General features: G+C 40.2%; 1 protein-coding gene across 1 annotated transcript; it reads left to right on the top strand.

The window, feature by feature from the left end:
- The first annotated feature begins 769 nt into the window (after positions 1-769).
- IYD (iodotyrosine deiodinase) lies at positions 770-17,762 on the top strand. The gene is made up of 5 exons (XM_005507641.4): positions 770-1,478; positions 8,815-9,009; positions 11,114-11,273; positions 13,073-13,229; positions 15,123-17,762. Exons 1-5 carry the CDS (start codon positions 1,298-1,300, stop codon positions 15,303-15,305), a joined length of 876 nt encoding a protein of 291 aa, XP_005507698.2. The 5' UTR covers positions 770-1,297; the 3' UTR covers positions 15,306-17,762.
- The last annotated feature ends 4,788 nt before the right edge of the window (positions 17,763-22,550 follow it).

Below are 22,550 nucleotides of genomic sequence, written 5' to 3'. Positions count from 1 at the left end.
CTCTCCCCTCTGTGCCCTGGTGTCCACATGAAGAAAATGGGAGGTGCACTGGGCAGGGCAGGACCTGTAATGCCCCCCAACAAGTGCCAGTCGCAGTGCATGACATGCCAGGGCCCTGGGACACACCATCTCCTGGAATGCTTATAGCCATGACTCTCCCTCTTATCCTGGCTGGGCTTCTCCAAAATGCAGATTAAGTTGCTGTGGATGCAGACACTTCAGAGCTGGCCCAGTGCAGCCTGAGATGAGGGTTGTCTGGGCTGGGTGGGCCTTAGCTGGTGCTAAAAAGGGCTGATGGGTGCTGCTGGCTGCATGCAGCCAGTACCCCTGAACCCTGCTCTCCAGCACACACCTCAGCACCCACCACTATCTGACATTTCTTTATCCAGTTTGTCCCAACAGGCCCAGATATAGGCACAAATTCGCTGCTGCTGTGCTGATTCAGGTCCCAAGCAGCTGGCTGAGGTATAACATGGGTTAAGCATTTAGGCATTGACTATTCTTGGATTAGTCCAGGATCCTGTCACTTTTTAATCTTTCCTTGGATAAAATAGCTGAATCAAATTTTTAAAATTCACTGTAGCATAGATATTCAGCCCTCAAATATTTCTTACTTTGATTCCCTGAATTCTTCTTTTTTCTTCCCCCAGAATATCAAGGATGAATACGAGGGTTTGTGAATCATCTCATTCATGTTTAATATGGAGGTAATACTGCCGCTTATCTGTTTTATTGACCCGTTTACATAGACAACGGTGGTGCTGCAAGCCCGGTATTCAATTGGTGATGTTTCACTTTCCTGGGATATGTGCAATATGACTAATTTTGTGAGTTAAACATTGAAGAGATGCCAGCAGTTTTTAAAAGTCACATTCCCACTTGGCTTTTTCTCATAATCACTGTTGCAAGCAAGATTACTGAGATCACCGTAACAATAAAAATAAGGGGGGCATAGTGTCTTGGTTTAGTCTGGGGTTTTGGAAGATTTTTTCTTTTGTTTTTCTTAATTTTGCACTGGACAGCATTTATGCATTTGTATATGGTTAATGTCTCTGCTTGCTGTTTATAAGCAGTTTCTTCCCAGAAAATATATAAATCTGTGTCTGCTTAACAGTAGAAGCACACCACAAATGAGACTGTGGGGGCGGTGGCTGAAAAGTGGAAACGGGATAGGGTCAAGGACTGAACCTTGGGTCCACCCCTTTCTGCTTACTGTGGTTCTGCTCTTCCATTTTCTTCCTCTCCTTTTTGGGAGAAACTACTGAACTTGGAAGGAAGTCTTCACGTTTCCATAGTCATGGCATTCTTTTCTTCCCTAACCCCAGTCTTTATAGCCATTATATGTGTTTTGATTGGAGCACTACTGAAAAAGATTAATGGAGAGAAGGAAAAAAGTGAGACTAAAAGCAAGCCTCTATCTCGCCCATGGGTGGATGAAGATTTGAAAGATGGCAATGACCACCGCTTAGAGGAAGAAGGTAAGAAAAGTGTTATCCATCTGAGCCTTTTTGTTGTTTCAATTTTATCTGCTGGTATGAGTAAAGGAAATCTGATCTTCTGGACTTCTCCACAGCAATAGCAATGCATAGTGCTACACTGCTGCTGTGCCCCAAGCTTGTCAGCTCCCTGAAAGGAGGCTGTCCTCATCTCATGTCACTCTTGGTATAAATGTCTATTTCTTCTAGATCCCACAAGTCAGAGTGCAAAAAGAAAATGCATTTTCAAAGACCTCTGTCCCTCAGCACAGCAGATCTCAGGCCTGTGAGGGACTTCATGGGCAATGTAGGGAAAGAAAGGAGATACCACTGAAGTCCCCCCAGCCTCTTTTCAGGCCTCATTAGTGTGAGCAAAGGGACCTGAGGGGAGATTTTCTGTCTACAAGCTGGTTTTGTAGACATCTCATCCTATTTTACCATCCAGTGCTACATATTTGGTCTCAGCACCCACAGAAAAGATGGAAATGGGTCTATTGCAGTTGTTACAAAAGTCCCCCATCTGTGACTTCTGAGAATGTCCATGAGAACTTTAGCTGGATTAGCACTGAGATCATTTAGGAGCTGTGTTTATCAAATATTTAAAACCAAAATGTGATGATGGTGCTAATCTGTTCACTCAACTGTATATTTGAACCTGTACAGAATACCTCTCTTTTTTCAGCAGTGATTTCTGATGCACAGCTTGGACAAAAGTCTGAGCACAAAATGTGCCCTTTCCTCTTTTTTACTTGCTGACTATTCTTCATAAACTCCCTTTATTTCCTTGTGAAATAAAAATCTATAGAGTTCTGTTCCTCTGAAGTTTTTAAACTTGCAGTTAGTACAACTTGCCCCCTTTTTTTTTTCTTTCTCCTGAAGCTGGTTTAAGAATCTTTTTGTGTGTTTTTTGGCCCATAATGACACATTCCCTAAGTCTGCTTCTAGGAATCTCGAAACTTATATTGGTTTTCTGCACATGTACCTATCTCTATGAACCATTATTTCTCTTTATTTCTTGATGTTTAGTGTACTTTGAGTTAGTGTTGTGTATCAGTTTCCAGAAATATTTGATACCTGGAACATTTTAAACCATGTTGACTATTTCCCAAATATACAAAACGCCTTTAAAAAGTGCTTAATATGTTGTATCTTCCTTAGTTCAATGCAAAATTGTTTCTGTGTAAAATTATCCCATATTTCCTTTGTCACTAATGGCTTACTAGTTAAGTTAAATTGCTGCAAATTAAAATTCCTGTGGGTAGCTCAAGTGATAATTTATGAATTACCAGTGACATCTTTGACCAGAGCTCTTTCTATCAGTTTAAAAATGTAGATCTTCTAAATAAACAAACCTATTAGCTCTTAGCAAAGAGCTTCACTGACACAACTCCATATATAAAATATTATTTTTTAATGTCTTTGTTGTTTTCCTTTGTATACATGTGCTAAATTCAAAACTATGTTAGTTTAAAATTTCTTACAAAAAATGGCAGGTAGATAGACACGTTTGTGCTGTTGCTAAAGGAGATTTATTTATTTTTAAATAAAACTTCTCTTGATGTACCAGGTCATCCAACATTAAATTAGATTTTCTTGCCATGTTGCTTTTAACAACAAATAATATTATTTTTCTTAACAGTGTGTGATTCAAATCAACAGCTTCACAAAACAGGCCTGTCTTTTATCTCTAGAAAAATTAAAACAATTGCATCATTCTTAGGGAAGTTTTTTTTTGGTAGGCGAAAGCCCAGTCTAAGTGAGAAGAGAATGTGGCCACCTTGGTAAGGATCTGCTGCTCTACTAATAGCATACCTAAGGATCAAAACATGTTCACCCTATTGTCAGTGTTAGAATTTTCACTGACTGCACTAGATGCTGAATTGGAAACATGGATATTAACAGAAATTTTCTTAATGATAAAGAATATTTTACCTGCTGTGTAAATTCTGCTACCATACTAATGTATGTTTATCAGAAAAGCTCATTTCTACTTAAGTATCTCAAGCTGGCCTGTGTTTAAGGATAAAGTTCCTCTGAAGGGACTTTGTGTTAGGTGAGATGAAACATTTCTAAGGCCTTGTATAAAGCTAGAATCTAGGACTGCTGTAGGTGAACAAGCTGAATTTTGAACAGCCTTCTGACAGAAAGGGGCAGCTGAATACCAAGTCTTTTGATACGTGTCCATGACCAAAGTGAGGGCACTTTGCCAAGAGAGCAAAGCTCTCCGTTAGAAAAACACTGAACTTACTGAGGCAACATCAGCCCCGTGAACCTTCCCTGAAGTGGTGCTACCAGGGCTGTTGCTCCAGAGGGAGCCATACCTTTGGGCATCAGAGCATTCAGTGTGAGCAGCTGAACCGCTTGGGCAGACTCAGTAGAATCACTTAATGGCAGCGAAGGGCAGAAGGGGCATGGCCAAGTGCTCCTGAGCTTGTCACTGTTATGCATTCCGTAGCTGAAGAGAAGGATGTTTCTCAGAGCAGCCAGAAACCCACTTCTTTAGTTAAGTGGAAAGCATTAGCTCAGTCCATTTGTTTAATGCCTTAGCTGGCAGTACTTCAGATTTGTTTGCGTACCCATCTGTTCTGCAAACTTTTCTTTCATTTCCGAGATCCAGAATGAGAGATTGTTGTACCATGGATTGGAAAGGATGGTCTCTATGTCTGTATATCTGGCCATGTCTTGCATGAAGCAATGTGTGATTACCAATTAGGTACAGATGAAGAAGATTTTTCAGCCTTGTCTTGAATGATGAGTCACAAGGGCTCTCTTTCAGTGGTGGGCATCATATCCCAAAATGGTGGTACCTTGTCTCCCACTGCTTCAGGTTTCCACCATTAGATCTGAGCTGTTGCAAAGACAAATTCAGTCTCTAGCCCAAGGAACTTATTGTACATTGGTCACTTTCTTGGTCATATATTCAGGGCAATACAGTTGATGGACAGGGTAGATAAAGACCCAGTTTACAGTGGTGTGGAGGATAAGGTTGAATTTTATTCGTATGCTTGTTACTCTGGGGATCAGTTGCAGAAATTATTAGCAAAAGCATTTATTAGTACATATTTAATTGTGAGGAGTTTGGTGATATACTCTACTTAAGGACTTCAAAGCACTATACAAAGGCCCAAATGTTCCACTGCTCATTGCTTGTGATACTTCTTCTAACAGACCTCTTCCACTTAGAAGCATTTCTCCTCTCCCCAAGTTCAGAGGTTTCCCATATCTTTTAATAATACCACTGACATGAATGAGGCAGTAGCAGCTTAATTTTCCAATTCAATGGCAGTTCATGTTTTGTGTCATTTAGGAACACAGGACTTACACGGACTTGATGCATCATTGTGTTTCTCTCCCTGCTACTGCAGACACCTCCAGCCTTGGTCATTAGTTGAATTAACATGAAAACTAGCCTTTTTTGACCACCATTTCTTTAACCTTGCTGGAGGGCTATTCCAGAACTTCATGCAATGGGTTAAAAATCCTCCTCTGCCTGTCTGCCCACCCAAGCTTATTTAATACTACTCTGTAACCATTTTGCCCCTTCCAGTTTCTTGTTGGATTAAAGGAAACTTTTTCAGCCCTGGTGTATACCCTCCTGTGGTTTATAGGGACAAATGGAACTACTTCTCAGCTTTCCTTTAACTAGGTAGACCAGCAAATCTTCTCTTTCCATAATGGGCACTCCATTCCTCTGCAGATCTTAAGAAACCGGTAACTATTTTTCAGTTTGAGGTAATTTTCACAATATTTTGATGCTAGCTTTTTTCTTCCAGGGTCTGGCTCTGCCGCTTGATACTCCTTTTGCTTAAGATCCCTGACCAGTTCTTGGGGTTTCCAGGTTCAGCCTGCTAATCACTATTTATCACTCAGTAGTAAGACACTCCATCTCTTTTAGTTCCCTATTAGCCACACACTCAGTTCAGGATTGGATTCACTACTGAGATTCCTGTAGTGGCAGATTGTGTAGTGGTCTGCCATTAATCAAGCGAAAAACCACAGGGTCAGTTGCCCAGCATTTTAAGTCCAAAGATCTGACAGCTTTCTCTATATGCCTTTAATTGTTTTCCTATGCATCATGCCTTTACACTGGAAGAGAGGCTTGGAGAGGAATTCTGTGCTTAGGAAGCAATTACTTAGAGATGAAACTGAAAGAGCTGATTTGGAAAGCAAATGTGTTGGTCTAGACTGAGGTTACAAGTGAGATTTCTCAAGGATCAGTCTCAGGACTAATTGTTAATATTATCTAGTGGTCTTTGCATAAAGCCAAGGAGTGTACAAGTGAAATTTTTTAGTGACATACAATGGGGAGCCAGCAACACAGGGAAGCATCAGTGTAGGCAAAATAAGTGGTCAACAGAAATGAAATTACAAGACCTTGTTCTCAGTGTCAGTTTATGTTAGTAGGAACTCATTGTAAGAATTTTTGCTACAAACTAAAGCAAAATTTATTACATGTTTTGCAGGCTAATTATAACCTCCCATATTAATTGCTGGAAAGAACACGAACATAATTCTGAAATATATCCAGAGAGGAATTTCTGATAGAATTAGAGAAATAGTACTTTTAAAATGAGATTTCAGTTGGGATGTCTGAGCCAAAACCGTTTCAGATTTGCTTAAAAAGCAGGAAGCCTGATGACTATCGTAAATGTACAACAGAGTTGATGGCAATCTTGAGAATGTGGCTAACAAAATAATAGACTGACTAGCAGGTTGTCTGTTGTCCATCAAATGATGTATTGCACAGAGATGTAAACAAGACATTCATAGTATTGTATAATGTGACTATACGAACAGGAATATGTCTAAACACAGCAATTAAAGATATAGAGAGCAGGCACTAAACAGATGGTTCTGATAATGATTTTAGCTTAGCATATGGATAATGTTAACTGCTAAGAGTGGATGGTAGACACATGGTGGAGGAGAATAAATAATAGATGAATTTATTAAAAAAAAATTGCCAGGAGAGTTTTGGTTTTGTGTATCACTTCTCTCACTTCTGGGTTTTTCTGCCTCAGTATTCCCATTTTGAGTGTATTAAGGTTTGTAAGTTTTGCTTAGAAAACTTAAGCTCAGATATGGTGAGTCTCACACTTTCCTTCTCATTAGTCACCTCACCTTTGTCCCATGTTCAATAACTTTGAAAGTACTTGTCTTTTTTCATCTTGTTACCATACAAAAGCTTCAATTCTTTTATTTTCTTCTACTTGCATGGAAAAAACAAAAACAACCCCACACAACACAAAACAAGCAAACAAGTCTCTCAAAATTTAAGTTGTCTTGGCCTTAGGTAATGCTGCAAGCTTTATACTTTGTGTCTTACAAGACCACTTTTTCTTCCATTCCTAGTTGCCTATAGGTCATTTAATTGAGATGTTTATTAAACCAATTACATCTAAGATTAATTTTATAACTCTGATCTGAAGACATGCCAAATCTCCCTGCTTTCTGACCCCTGAGTTCTTCAATCTGAGTTCTCCCATGTAATTTTTCTTAATCCCTTATCTTCCCCAAGTTTGTTCCCTTAAAAATTGAGAGCCACAATTGCAGACCTACTTTTCCTCACCCTTTACTTTAGTCAATTAAATTGAATGAATGGATAATCTCAGTTTAGAAGGGGTTTTTTTTCCTAACTTCCTCCCTTTTCACTGAAATGAAAGCTGAAAGAGTAACTACACCAAGAGAAGAACAGGTTATTTGGTTAAGGTATTGGATGTTTCACTTGGGAAGCTTGGTTTCTAATATTAACTTATCTTTCTGTCAACATCCTATTGCACCACACAACTTGCCAGTGTAAACATAGCCTTTTAACCCTGTGGTATTCCCTTCACTGAGTGGGGAGGAGGAGCAGCAAAGAAGGGGTTGTGAAAGTTTCTGAAAGAGATGATCACCAGAATCCTAGTAACAGGCCAGTCCTAGTGAGCCAGTGGCTATTTTATAGTAAATAATGTACCTTACTAAGGGTAAACCACAAAAGGAACACTAGGAAGAGGCATCATCTTTCTTTTTCAATTTGAATGTGCAAGAAGGCCACAAGAATAATTTTTACAATGGATCACTGTTTTCCATTACTCCGGAGCCAGGTCCTTGCAAACTGTGACCAAGAGTGCTTAACACAGGCATGAAATGCTAAACACAACAGATTTCCTGGGTGACTTCTTTGTGAGCAAAGTGAAATGCATGTTGTTTGGGGACCAGAATCATTCCGTTTAGATTCAACATATGAAACTGGATACATTGCAGCCTCTTGCACATGCCAGGCCACACTTGTGAATATTTCACCGCTGTTTATAGACTGAACAAAAAAAATTAGCCTGGTCTCTAAGGCAACCGCGTACTACTAAAACACAGAAATAATTGCTTTTTGAATTTGCACTGCAGATTGCTGTGATTCTGGAATAATAGCCTAATGGTGACTGAAAAAGAGCTTGAATATTTTTTTCCTGACTCAGCCCTCTGTGGCAGATTGTTCAATACTATTGACTAGTCAAAACGCAAAATTTAAATGGCTTTAACTGCCACATCATAGTTGCAAAAAATGCTGTCCCTGCTGATTCCAGGAACGCAGGGGAGAAAGAGGAGATCTTAGAGACAATAGAAAATGCATTTTGTGGTATAAAAAACCCCAAAGAGGCAGATTTCAGTGAAATGAGGAACCATTTTGAGTTCTTAAATTAAAGGCAAGAAACAGAATATCCTACATTTGATATGTTGTTATCCCAAGTATAGATGCCTGTCATCCATTTCCTCTTATGCTGAAAGTATTGTGAAACCAAAGAACTTAACCACAAAGTCACATTTGTGCAGAGCCTGGACTTGCAATGCTTCTGCTATGAAACATGAATATGGAAGAATGTGACATTCAGCTCTTCAGAGGAGATTTTACACATATTGGTAGTTAAGCCCTCTCAACTTCAGTAATATAATTGATTTTTTCTTATTAGACTGCTCAGGAAGGAATACACATGTTCACATTCACTAACTGAGAAAAGTGGGCTTAAAGGTGGGCCACCTTTTTCAGCTTGTAAGCCATTTTTACAAGCAGGCTTGGACACTGAAGTGGAGAAGGCCATAACTTGTTCGTCAATCACACTTGATAGAGCCAGCCAGGACCCTTCCACCTCTTGATATTTAAACAAGGTGTTTATTCAATAGCTGGAGTTTGGGATCAATGAGTTGTGTCAACTGGAACTTCAGACTTTGCCTTTCTGGTGGTGTAGAAGTGCAGTGTAGGCCAATGCAGGCCAAAGTGCGTTATGGTGATGAATGCCAAAGATATAAACAGCGTTCTCCAGTGAAAAAAAAAAAATCCCTGACCTCTTTTATTTTCTTGCAGAGGCTGACGAAGTGTGGCAAGGACTTGATGAAAATGTTGCTCATGTCCCCTTCTTCGCAGAGCATTACTCTGAGGCTGAAATGATTAAAAGGTCACAGATGTTTTACGAACTTCTTAATAAGAGGCGGTCTGTCAGGTTTCTCAGTGATGAGCCAGTCCCCAGGGAGGTTATCGATAATGTCATCAGAACAGCAGGTATGCTACTGGGTGGTTCAAGGTTTGAAAAGAAAAAAAAATATAAATCAGCATTACTGTTCAACTGTGTAAAAGTGATGTGGAAAAGCCAAGGGAATTGGCATTTGGCTTATGGTTTTCATAGATTTACCTGTAAGCCATAATGAATGAATACCCGTTGACTGACTGGAAATTACTCCGCTTGAACAACTGTATGTCAGGGACTGGTCTGGGGCATTCCCAATTGCTTTGTATTTGCAGTGCACCCAAAAGGGAAAAATAGCATTTCCACAGCACAAAATAAAACATTTCATTTTCTAGCTTTAAAATATGTTGTTTAAAATAAAATCGATGTACAATTTCATTAGACATCTTTCAAACAGAAATATTGAAATGTTTTCTCTCAAAAATGTAAAGCCATGTGTACTTCACGTGCTTTAAAATTTAATGTATTATGATTATATTTATCATGTGTGGGGGTTTGTGTTTTGTGGTTTTCTTGGTTGTGGTTGGTTTTATTTTTTCGCTTGTGGTTGGTTTTGGTTTGTTGTATTTTTTTCCCCCAAACAAATTGATGAAATTGTCTCAGCCATGAAAAATATGATATTTGACATAAATAGTTGCAGTTTATTGAGGGGAAAAAGTTTCAGTCTAGAACAAGAAATGCTTTCCAGTCCTTTCAACATCAGTGCCAGGCCACTATTGCGTATGACTGGAGTGCTGCGCTGAAGACCATGATTGAGGTTGAGTGAATGTCAGAATGTCAGAAATGGATTTTTTCTTTCTTTTTTTTTTTTTTTTTTTTTTTTTTAAATTTGAGAGAGAGAGAGAATTTATGTGTTTCTAATCATTACTGCCACATCCTGGCCTAATCTCATCTCTGCTTTAGTAACATTGACTTCAGCTAGGAATGGTTTTGACCCTCATTATTTCTCATTTTCTCTGCACCAGTCACTACTAGTATGGACAATATTCACAAACTGCCTTAGAAAAAAGTTCGAGAGCCTCTAGCAAGATTAATAATATAGAGATTCTCAGCATTTGAGATGCATTTTTTTCCTTTAACAAACTGTAAGCAGCTTTGTTACTGCACTGTAAAGAGTCTCCATCTTTCTCTAATTAGCTGGGAGTCATTAAAACACTGAGCATGTTTTGGCAAATGCAGCAAAGCGAACAAGCCTGGAGTGCAGATGAAGTACTTAGGGCTGTGTAGAGAAAAAGAAATAAAGCAAAGCATAAATGTCATCAGTGCTTACCCAAACCGAGGAGAGGCAAGGTTAACGACATAAATGCATTTTACTATAAAAACAGTTCAAGCTGCTTATTCAGTGTTTCTCGAACTGAAATCAGTGCTTAGGTAAGCAAATAGCGTATATGTCCAAGATGTTCAAATATTTTTAGAATTTGTATGAGGGGCTAGAAAAATCTAAACAGTCTACTTTACCCAATTATCTGTGAACCCACACAGATAACTATATTCTTCATCCTTCTGGCTTTCATCCTCTAGGCAGTTAAAATATTCTCAAATGTTGTTGGTGTGTAATGATCAGGGCTGAATGAGCAAGTGCAGATTTAATATGTGCACACCTACATACACCAGCTGTCACTGGGACAAGAGGCTCAAACCTGTGTGCTATATGGCAGATACCGGCATTGTGCAGCTCCTCAGCTTTGTCAGTCAGTGATTGTGGGTGGTCACTTTGCCTTGGTTCCCTTAAAGCCATTATTAGCTTTGCCTTTCAGATAAAATCGTGTCTAAGAGTGGGGTGCATATTCAGATGACGTATTGTTTTTGGTATAATGCAGTAGCATGACTTTGTGCGTATATTGCACTGCCTCATCAAAAGAACCTCAAAGGAATTTTTACAAATCCCTAACTTTAGTTGTCTGTATGACAGTGGTATGGAAGGACTAATCTCTGTCATTGAATGGGACTTCTCATTCCTCAAGGAAGCAATAAACAGGATTGTCTGACAGAATTAATCTCAGTTTTTTTCTCCCCGTCTCATCCACTTGCTTTCCCATTGCTTTGTTGGTCAGCCTGAAAACCCACGAGGAAAAGCTGATGCCTCCCACTGAACAGCCTCTTTTCTGGGTTTTCATCTTTCTCTGGTTTTATATGAAGGTACTTCACCCAGTGGAGCGCACACTGAGCCCTGGACCTTTGTGGTAGTGCAAGATCCGTGTTTAAAACATAAGATTCGTGAGATTGTAGAAGAAGAAGAAGAAATCAACTACAAAAAAAGGATGGGAGACAGATGGGTTAATGACCTGAAAAGATTCAGGTATGAAAAAGTCAATTGACTAAGGGGTATGAAGGGATGTTTTAGTCTGGGAAAGACCATACCGAGATACAGGGAAATTTTAGTCATGTGCCTTTTTTGTTTTTTCTCAATTTCAGGAAGGAAAACAAAACCTGAAATTATTCAGCTCAATTTTTAAAACCTTGTTTTAAAAATGTTCTTTCAAGCTTGTACTCCATAAAATCTCCCCAGTTTTCTGGTGCTGCTCAGAAGATCAGCTGTAAATATTTCCCACATCCCGATCGGAGAAAAAGAACGAAAGTACAGTTGGAGACTGCCCCAGCCAGGGAGTTGCCAGGGTCTCTATAATGTGGTCCTTTTGTGAATTTATAGTTGGAAAGAAAAGACTGCTGTTTGAGGAAAGTGGTGTTTCCACCCAGCAGGAGCTGAAAAAACATTATTATCTATGTTAATTCTGACTTCCTTGTTCTAAGGTCCAGGTGAGATGCAGCATCTGACTGCACACAAAGGAAAAACTCACTATGCCTGTATGCTTCAATCTGACCAGAAGAAGGATGAAATAAGTGATTCAGATGTTCAGCACACTCTTTCCTGTTGCATGGCTTTATCTTCATTCTCAAGACAATGGGAGTATTACTGAAAGCACCACAGTTTAGAAAATTCAAGTGATAAAATGAAACTTGTCTTGAATTCTTCTACTATCCTTTTCCATTTCTTCCTCCCTCTTAATATATTTCTAAGATTCATGTTTGGAAATAAAAACTTAAAAATGTGCATAGAATCACACCTTGGTGGCTGGTTCTTAAAATTGCCTCCAGTCAAAGGGATTATATACTCTCCATCTTGAAACTTTTCCAAGCATTTGACCTCATCATTATTTTTTTTTCTATTGACGTAACTCTCGTCCCATTTTTTTTCTTGTTGTTTGCTGAACTATGGATTTCTAAAAGTCACTAGGAGCTTTGCTGCTAACTGAGGTAGTCTCAAAGCTTGTCCCTATGCAAGTCCCTAATTATGCAATATTTAATTGTTCTGAATGCCTGACTGACTTGCTAACTTCACACAATGGGAAGACGTCTACTGAGTCTTGGTCTGTCAAGTGAAGCCTATGCACAAAGCTTTATAGGGTTCATTTGCCTTACTTATTTCATAATGTTATTATTTTTCGGGTGCTTATGTACTAGGTAAACAACCAAAATATAGTAGTTTTAATATCTTGAGTGAGAACAGCAGAAAACACACATTTTGTTGTCTAAATCCTACATCATAATTGTACATACTGTAATTGAAAAAACTGTGAACCAAATTAATTGTAATAGAGCTGAAATATCCAGAAACAGAATAACATTTTTCGCTGTGAGAAAGTATTTAGCTTTAAACCTTTGACCAAGAAGTTTTGAACTTTCCTGCCACCAGTTTTCCCTGCAATCACAAAAAAAAAGTTGGCACTGCTGGTAGCAAGTGGAGCTGCAAGTCTGCAAAATTCCAGGAATTAAATAATCTCAAGGGCAAATGCTCATGAGGCCAGTTCATAGATAAGAGGTCAAGAACTACCTCCTGTTTTTATTCAGTTCTACTCTTCAGAGAGAGTGCATCAACTCCTCAGCCAAATCCATTAAAACTGAGAAGTCTATTCAAGCTTGCATTTTTTTTTAAGAACTGTTTCTATTTAAGCTGATAATACTTAATCCTTTGCAGTAAAAGTTCTAAGTTTAGTCTACTGCTATAATTGTCATGTGCACCTTTGCAGGCAGCAAACATGACTTAAGGGAAAGTGAAAAGGTTGCAAAATAAATGTCTTAAATATCATTATTTTGCAGAACAAACTGGATCAAGGAATACTTGGATACTGCTCCATATCTGATTCTCATTTTCAAGCAGATATATGGGAAGCTTCCAAATGGCAAGAAGAAGACCCACTACTACAATGAAATCAGTGTTTCTATTGCCTGTGGTATCTTGCTTGCTGCACTGCAGGTAGGTCAACAGAATGAACATACTGAGGGCCAATATATCGATTTGGATTACATACCAAAGCTATTCTGTCCAAATGAGGGTGGAACCGAATTTAGATTTTAACATTGTCAGTCTTGTGCATTACTCCAGTTCCTGGCAATACATCTTAATTGTGAGTTTTAATGTTATTCTGCGCAAGCCTACATCTGGGAAGGTGATTCCTATCCCCAGCAGTGGTTAACAAGAAAAAATATATAATGCAACTTGCTTCCAGAGTTGTCACTCTTCTTCTGGAACAGGCTTTGGCCCCTGTTGTTTCTGCCTTATGCACTAACAGGGCTGACAAGGTCTGCAGCCTACCCAAGCGTGGCTGTGTACTGCCACACTGGCCCCTTCTTTCAAGTAATCCTTAAAAAATGGCTCTACCTCAAGTCATTTTTAGTACACAATGAAAAAAAAAATAAAATCAGGGATGTTTTTCACAAAACGGGCTGTGCTATTTCAATCAGTCTTTCTGAGGCACTTCTGAAAGTGAATTCATTTCTAAAGCTCAGCATGTTTGACACCAGCAGTGGTTTCTCCGTGCTCAGTTCTGCTTGTTATATCTGATGTATTCATACATGTGTTTAAATAGTGAAGTTATTCTGATAGTTAACTTGGCCTGTCAGCAAGATAACAGCAAGGTGCCACCTCTTATATTAGGCCAGTTTCCTACCAGAAACTGCCATTTCTTCTCCATTCTGTTTTGAGTGACACTTCTTTTCCTGCTCCTCAGGAGGATCTTCAGGATGGGAAATGTGATAAATGAGCAGCTCAGAAGCACATTGCTGGGGTGTTACAGCTCTGCAGCTGCACAGTGCTCTATGGAGCTGGGAGCAAAGGGAATGGGGCAGAGCCAGCACTGTGTCACCAGTGCCTTAGTCAGAAGCAGCAGAGGTGACAAGGCTTCACTTTCTCCCGAGCGAGCCCACCTTCAGGTTGGGATTTCTGAGGCTCCTTACCAACTGTTAGGCTCCTTAGTGCTGGATCTGTAAATCAAATGACATTAAAGGACACAGAGTCATGGACTCATAACATTCAACACCATCACTGTTAGCTTGTCCCCTCTTCAGAAGATCGTAGAGATTACTTAACATGAGAGGCCCATTGCCTGAGCACCTCTCCCTGGCTAACTTTTAGTTCTCAAAGCCTCCCAAAATGCATGTGTTACATGGAGGGAGGGTCTGAAATCCACATGTGCAGCTCTCAGGCAGCGCCTCAGTCGTGTTGTCATATCTTAGATAATGCCAGCTCTTTACTGTTTGTCAGATTGTTTAGTTCTTTTGTGAGATGTTGCATGAGGAGTGACACATCGACTTATTTTGGAGTTCTGATGTAAGCCAGAACATTGGTCGCTATGAGAGAGGGTGACAGACTCCTGTGACAACTTCTGAGGCAGTCTGTGCCCCTGTCCCCACGAGGTACAGTTCTTGAGCAGGAACCAATGCACACAAATGTATAAGGCATCTTCCTGCTAGCTGTATGGAGGCAAGAACTGAAACATTTATCTGGAGTAGCCCGATGAACCCCATGGGGTTCAATCCCAGTGATATTCTCACAGTTGCTCCTCAGCTTCGCTGTGGTCAGGAGTCCACCATGACACTGAGCATTGCAGGCAGGCTCCTGCTGTGCAGCACACAGACATGTCAGGCAGAATGTGCTGTTGCTGCAGAGGAGAAATGCTGTGCTTCTCTGTAAGCAAAACAGGCAACTTTTATGGTACCATTTAGGCTGTTACCAAATCAGATGTTCTAAAACCTGCAGTAGTTTCTGAGCTAGTCAATAGGAGAATGTCTACAGGTCTGGAGGGAATAAGGGGTACAAATACAGAGCCCAGACCTCTGTCTCACTCTGTTGCTGGCTGTCTTGCTGCAGAATGCGGGTCTGTACACTGTGACCTCCACACCCCTCAACTGCGGCCCCCAGCTCCGGGTGCTGCTCCAGCGCCCAGCAAATGAGAAGCTGCTCTTGCTGCTCCCCATTGGTTATCCCAAGAAAGATGCTACTGTGCCTGCACTGACCCGAAAGCCGCTGGAAGACATCATGGTCCTCATGTGAGCCCAGCGCCATGACGAAGGAGCACATCACTGCTGCCAGTCAGTGAGCAGCAGCCCCCTGAAGTTGTCACTGCTGTTTCTGTGTGTCATCCTCCTACGTCACTGCTGCTTTGGCTATTTACACTTGTGTTTCTTTTAGTGCTAGTCATCTTCTAATAGCAGTGAGCAGTCAAGCACTGTGTGTTTGGCAGGTGCTATTGCCAGTGAGCCCAGGCGGTTGTTCCAGGGGACATGTACAATGGCATTTAAGTGACCTTCATCACTCGATTATTCTTACGCATTGTAGGGACAATTATTTCCTTGAACTGGAAAATATATTCTCCTGATACTTTTATGATTACCATTACACAGTTATTTTCTCTTCAGAATTTTAATGGAGGTTGTATTAAAAGATATAAAGAGGTCAAACTCAGCTGTCTTCTCTTGATCAGTGTATGCTGTTTTAATGCCCCTTCCCCATCACCGTGTTCAGTTCTGTGTAGGAGGAAGCTATTTTTCTCATATAAGGTATCATTTTTCCTACTTGATTGATCTCAAAAATCTTGTCTATACCAGGCTTTCTTTAACTATTGCTTGTACAAGTGTCTTTAGCTGGGGGAGATCTAGTAGGAACAAGGCATCCAAGTAATTTCCTTGTTACCATTCATTTATACATGATCCAGGCAAAGTTAGATCATATGGCAGCTATCAGTCATGCCCCCTATATTTACTGCTTCCACTGGAAGCAGCCCAAAGGGAATTACTATTCTGGTTATCCTGTTTATAGCTACAACTATGCCAGTTCAACACCCTTATATTTAAACTGCTTTAGAGACCCTGAGAAGTGAGAGATGCTTTCATGTAGCACCAAATGAGGCATATTTCAGTTTATTTTAAGGCCGCTTCCCACAAAAGCAGTGCTCCCTATTTAAAGCCTTGTCCACAGGCGAGATGTGGATGGGCACTAGTGGGAGCTGCTCACTGTAAGGGTTGATGCTCCTGATACCTGCGCTGCCAGAGCCCCCTCGTGGGGTTGCTGTTCCTGCTGGCTTTGCAAGCAGCACAAGATGAAAACACTGAATGAGAGATAGATATCCTTTGCTGAAGCTGTGTGCTGTGAAATACTTTCCCACCCTGCTCTCTGCTGTATGTAACTTCAGGCAAATTCAGCCAAATTGCCTTCAGCCTTCCTTGGGGGTTGCTCAAGTCAACTCACTGCACCTTGTCTGAAGTCAGACCTATTTGACATGATCTGTTGTCCACCGAGCAGGTAGAGGGGATAACATTTTGTAGAGCTTTTTGCAGTGTCAATGCCTCTGTCACCCAATGAGAAAAACTATTTTCCTCTTTGGCAAGCCATTTTGCTGGTATTTAGCAGGCATAGCTATGTGTTCACCTGTGTTCTAGCCCCATTTCACATCATCAGTGATCCAGCAACGGCAGGAAGTTTCTCATGCAGACCTAGTCTGAAATGAGCTTTTATAACTACAGAAAAATAAAAAAAAGGAGAAGTCCTGTGTCTACACGCTTGCAAGGTCTAAAAGCTGGTCAGGGAGAGAGGCATGATCTGAACCATGCCAAGGCTGACCAGCTGCAGATCCCCAGTTGTCAGGAATGCGTATTAAATATGCCGTAACAAGTTTTCCTTCTGTGCATATGCTGCTCTGCCATATCAGGCCCCTTTGCAAAGCAGTTCACACCGGCTGTAAATGTATACAAGCCTTATGCAAAGTTTGTTCTAATTCAGAGGTCACATCAACAGCGAACTGAACCTCTGTCACTTTGCAATCAGTCCTGTAACTACAAAAATAAACTTATTCTGCCTGGCCTCAGTCTGCAAAATAGATGGCATGTGACAGCACTCAGAGAAGCTTTACCTAATGAATTCAGCTTCAAACAGCCATACTTGCACATATAAGGATATTTCTAGTATGGTTTCAGAATTTTAAAAAAACAAACAACAACAACAACAACAAACACACAAAAAACCTAAACCATTTTAAAAATATATGAAAAATTGTCACAATAGCAGACATTGGTGTATACCAATACACTTTTTTATACCAAAGAAAATAAATGGTGTTTTTCCACCCCATGTGTTGACTCCAGTAACTAATATACACATAGTAGCTGAAAAAACTAAGTCCTCACACCTACTAGATAGGAAAGATTCCACCCAGGAAAACATTTCTGGAATTACAAGATAGAAGTAAAAGAAGCATTTTTTTTCGTCCTATGTAAATGGTTATTCAAGCACATATACTCCGGTGGTATCACAATTGCTGATGATACTGCAGAGCCTCATATAAATCACGTTAGCACTCCTGTTGTGATAAGCCTACTTGGAATTGCCACTGTTATCTAATAAGTGTGTTGTCTTTATTTAAAAACCAGAAGAAATAATAATGAATTTTGCCTTTTCATACAGAACATTATTAAATAAAATTACGATTAGCATTTAAATTGTTTTACTCTTTTTTTTTAAAAAAAGCATGACTGTTTCTTACAGGCAGTGATTGTCCTTGTTCACAATCAACAACTGAATATCACCTTGTGAAAACATGAGTGGTTTTTTTTTTGGGGGGGGGGGTGGGGGTGGGGGTGGGGGTGGAAATTCTAATATTGAATAACATTTCTGGGATCTTTCTTCCTTGAACCATATGAACGATTTTTCTGTGCATCCAAGGACCCTCATTGTCTGAGGTTTACCAGACAAATGGGCTTGAAATCAGGTGCAACGTGGTGAGTTGCATCACAACCCAGATAATTACAGGAATAAGTGTCACATATTGTTGGAGCTCGGAGCTGTGGCAAAGTGTTCGTCTCCTCCTGCTGCATAGATGGGTGAACTGGCAGTGGTTTCAGTACGTCCTTGAAAACTCAGCCTCAAGCTATTGCAGCTCATCTGGTGTTTCACTGGCAATCCGGCTGGCTGTGACCTAAGTCTGGGAAGAACCACTCCTGGAATGGCAGCATTTTACTCACTCCATCATCTTCCTTTCCACTGAGGTGAGCCACAACCTAACTGATTCTACTATAAAGTAATTTTTCTTTTCTAATCTTAGCGATTCAGACTGCAAGGTTTGAGGACCCTGTTACACTGGTGTATATATTTATCTCTTCTGTAACTTGGAACTCACCTATATGATTGAGTGCAAGACTCCCATAAGCTAGTTGGGCTGTAGTAACCATCTAAGTGCACTGCTCTCAGCTTGGAGAAAATAGCAGGTTGTCAGTATCTAGCTTCTTTGCACACAGTGCTGCTATCTTGTGTTTGATGGAGATAACTGTGCCCGAGAACAGCTACTGGATCTGAGCTGGTGCACAGGGATGTATTAAGCCATAGTTTATCAGCTGCGTATTTGAGCACTTCTTACCATATGAATTTATGCTAGTACAATAAAAACAAAGCAGCTTCTGGGTATAAGGAAGCCTTAATGTGCTGCTGTGTCTCTCGGATGAACAGAAGCATGCAACCACAACCACAGTTTGTGTGGCTTTTTTTTTTGTGTGTGTGTGTGTGTGTGTCTCAGATGCAGCACTTCAAAGACCTTTAAGCAAGTAGATGTGCAGTCAGCATCTGGTTGATTCATTTCTCTAATTGCTACAGAGGTCTCACAGACTTAGGAAAAAAAGAAACTTGAGAAAGCACCCAGCTTGTATCCCATGGCAGGATCAGCACTGCCTGAATGTCAGGTACTCCCAGAACATGAATCCACAGCACTAATCCACCGCTCCCAGCAAAACACTTGAAAGAAATAAGAACTCAAAATCTGATTCTGCCAGCATATACAAGTGCTAGGAAAGGTTTTTCTAGAAGGTCTCAGTCTTGGCTTTATTTTCCTGTCGCTGATCAGACCTCCATGGACATCATTAGGAAGAGACTGGCTGCTGTCTGGTTTTTGAAGATTTCCACCCACCTAAGCTTAGTAACCTGTTCTGCTTTTGCAGAACAGACATAGTGTTCATGACTTGTAAGTCCCAAGGTATTTCATTATTTTGTTTGTGAACATTACCTATTATGAGGCATCGAAGGCAGCTATAACCTCTCAGCCAAGTCTTTGGCCACATGGATAGAACTCCCTTATGCTTGTGAAGTGTAAATAATGAGAACTTAATAGCATGAAAGCTGAGCAAAAAGTCTATTCAATTTTAAGATGGAAGAGAGTCCTTGAAGCTTGAATCAGCACAACAGCAAGTTACCAGTTAGACATCACATCCCATTCCAGGTTGTGTGTATGTGTGTGTGTGCTATCGCTATTGACCAACAAGACTGGAACTGCGTTGACCTAGTTCTGGTAGAACACAGACAACGAAGGCAGTCCATGACTCAGGTAATGCAGTCTAAGACATGGGAAAACAACACTGGTCAGTGAGATGGCTAATGACCATAACCTCAAGGCATCAGTTACCAAGTTTTTTGAGGTAGCATTGAGAGAGTAGGTGTTTGAAGGTTTTATAAGAGGAGAACTATGAAAGGCTTGCAGTTATTTCTGAGAAGTTGTCCTAAGTAAGTTCTTTTAACTGATATAATTAGTGACTCAGTGGGAAAGGGTGAGATTGGAGTCAGACAGTTTTGCCTTAGAACGTGACTGTGTTGGTGGAGCTATCCTAAGGAATACCTCTTGCAAACACCAAATTCAAAATATGTATATTGAGAGTAGGGTAGACACAAGTGCATCTGGGAAGACCCATGACAGTCACAGATGTGCTTCAAAGAGAGGATCTGCTTTAACAGGCCGACTTATTTTCTATTTGATATGCAGCAGAGACACTGGTTTGTAGATTATGCTCTGGATTTTAATGAAGCCTTTGTGTCATTGCTTTTGTAGTGCAAATGGTTCAAATGTCACAAGGCTTTTAGCATTTTTGAATTGTTCCTTTAGCTCGCTCACAGGATGACAACAATTCATGCAGCTTGCAGAAGGCTGTCGTAGCCAGTTCTCTGGGTGGCCAATGCCAAGGTACCACTCTTTGATAAAGAGAAATATGTTCCCTGACAGTTTGCTGTGCAAGACATCTCTATGAAAGTAGTATTACCAGGTGGAAGGGGTAACAGAAACTTCCTGGTTTTACCTTCCAGGAACAAATAAGTATGAGATGTGATCCAAGTCTCATGCAGCAACTGTTCCTGGTGATGCAAGATAATCTATAAATCTGTTATGACTTCTTGTATCGTATAAGCAACTTACTCAAAGTTCATGTGAGCCACTTCTTTTCTAACACAGTGACCTAAAAGAATAGCTTTAGAAAGACAGAACTATATATTAGTAGCCAGAAAACAAAAGAGGCAACGGGAAATACCGAATTATGAAAGTACTGTCCCTGCAAGATTTACATGCCTGCTGCTGTCCCAAAGTTTAGCTGAGGTTGATGATATACAGCACCTGCCTGCATGAAGTTAATGAGAGTGTAACGATTTGAGTGTGAAAGGCTTTTTGTGGTGGAGAGGAGTTTAGAGGTAGGAGTCTGAAATGTTTTAACAAGGGTACTTTTGGCATTGCAGCATTAATTATTAATACTTAATACTGTTGTGATCACCCCTTTTTCAATCTGAAGATCTTAGGCCACTTTCGACGATAGTGTAACCTCTGTGTACCAGTAAATATGTTCTTTGAGTTTTACAGCTGAGGAAAGGAGAAGTGGAGGGAGACAAGCTGCAACTGCTAGGCAATCTACAAATGTCCACACAAAGGGGTGAAAGAGTTGAGCTTTCTTACACTGCCATAGGAGTGTGGGTTTGGGACTGGCCATTCTGTTTGTTCCTGTTTATGAGCTGGGATGCATTACATTCAGAGCTGACTTAACGCCCTGGTTTCAGCTGAGATAGAACTAATTTTCTTCCTAGTAGCTGTTATAGTGCTGTGGTTTGGATTTAGTATGAGAATAATGTTGATAACACACTGATGTTTTAGTTGTTGCTAAGTAGTTGAGGACTTCCCAGGTTCTCGTGCAGTGCAGGGTGCACAAGAATCTAGGAGGGGACCCAGCTGGGAAAGCTGATCCAAGCTGACTGGAGAGATATTCCATACCATATGATGTTGTGCTCAGTATAAATCTGAGTGAAGAAGAAGGAAGGAGGGGACTTTGAGAGTGATGCCATTTGTCTACCTGGCTTTTCTGGAGATGGCTGAACACCTCCCTGCCCATGGGAAGTGGTGAATGAATCCCACATTTTGTTTTGCTTTTGTGTGCAGCTTTTGCTTTACCTGTTAAACTGTTTCTACATCAACCCTCGAGTTTTCACACTTTTATGATTCTCTACTCCATCCCACCAAGGGGGAATGAGTGAACAGCTGTACGGTGCTTAGTTACCACCTGGGATGAAACCACAAAACTTAATTTGAGATTATGTGGCTATTGAAAAATCTGTGTCACCCCTGAGATTATGTGTAAAGGGTGCTAATGAGTGATGACTTAGCTACTGCCAAACAAGACAGTTGTGCCACAACTCCTTTTTGGTATAGGGTCTTTTATTTCTTAGTGCTTCTTATGCTTAATACCATACAGCAGCTCATTCTCAAAATTTGATCTTCATTTCCTTTTTTGCTGGAAAATGGAGATGAGGCATACAGTGAGAGTAGAATGATTTTAAAGTCACTGAAATATTGGTTAAAGATAAAAGGTGGTATAATCAACAAGCAGGGTGTTGGACAGTTATACACGGCTTTATAAATTTAAGTATTAAGTAATAAGGTATTCTACACAGTTTTGCAAAACGGTATAAAGAACATCCTCAACTTTAAACTAGGATGAATTATCAATTAACTTCAGTAGTAGCTGGTCCTGCAAAGAGAAAGAAAACAAACTTCAAAATGAAGCATTGAAATATTTATAAATACATTATCTATTTAGAAATCAAAAGCCACTGGAGATACTGACTCATTTTGATTAACTGAATTTTTGAGAAAGCTTGAAAAGATTTGTGCTTATTTCTTCTTACTGGTTTGGAGACCAAAGCAGTATATGCAAGCGTAATCACTTGAAAGAGATTTGGGATCTGTTTCATGCTGAACTGTATTTCATGCTGTCCTTGAAATGAGAAATTGTATTTCCAAGCTGTCTGCTAGCTAGGATGTCAAGCCAACAACTGATCAACTGTAGGTAGGATTCAAGACTGTTTCAATTTAAGGGTGTGTTATTAGTTGAACAGGACTCAGTAACTAATTTCTGTAGCTCACTGAGATCTGAGAGACAAAAATATTGCACAAGCTTTAAATGCATTGCATCTTAGGTGTCTCGCTTTGTTACAATAGCACCATAAATG

Source organism: Columba livia, chromosome 3 (assembly GCF_036013475.1).
Source record: "Columba livia isolate bColLiv1 breed racing homer chromosome 3, bColLiv1.pat.W.v2, whole genome shotgun sequence".
NCBI lineage: Eukaryota > Metazoa > Chordata > Aves > Columbiformes > Columbidae > Columba > Columba livia.
The sequence above is the reverse complement of the archived record's forward strand: the minus strand, read 5'-3'. Positions and strand labels throughout refer to the sequence as shown.

Coding starts and splice junctions, on each gene's coding strand:
- IYD (XM_005507641.4), top strand. CDS start 1,298: ATGGCATTCTTTTCTTCCCTAACCCCAGTCTTTATAGCCATTATATGT. Junction 1,479..8,814: donor CCACCGCTTAGAGGAAGAAG/GTAAGAAAAGTG, acceptor ATTTTCTTGCAG/AGGCTGACGAAGTGTGGCAA. Junction 9,010..11,113: donor TAATGTCATCAGAACAGCAG/GTATGCTACTGG, acceptor TTTTATATGAAG/GTACTTCACCCAGTGGAGCG.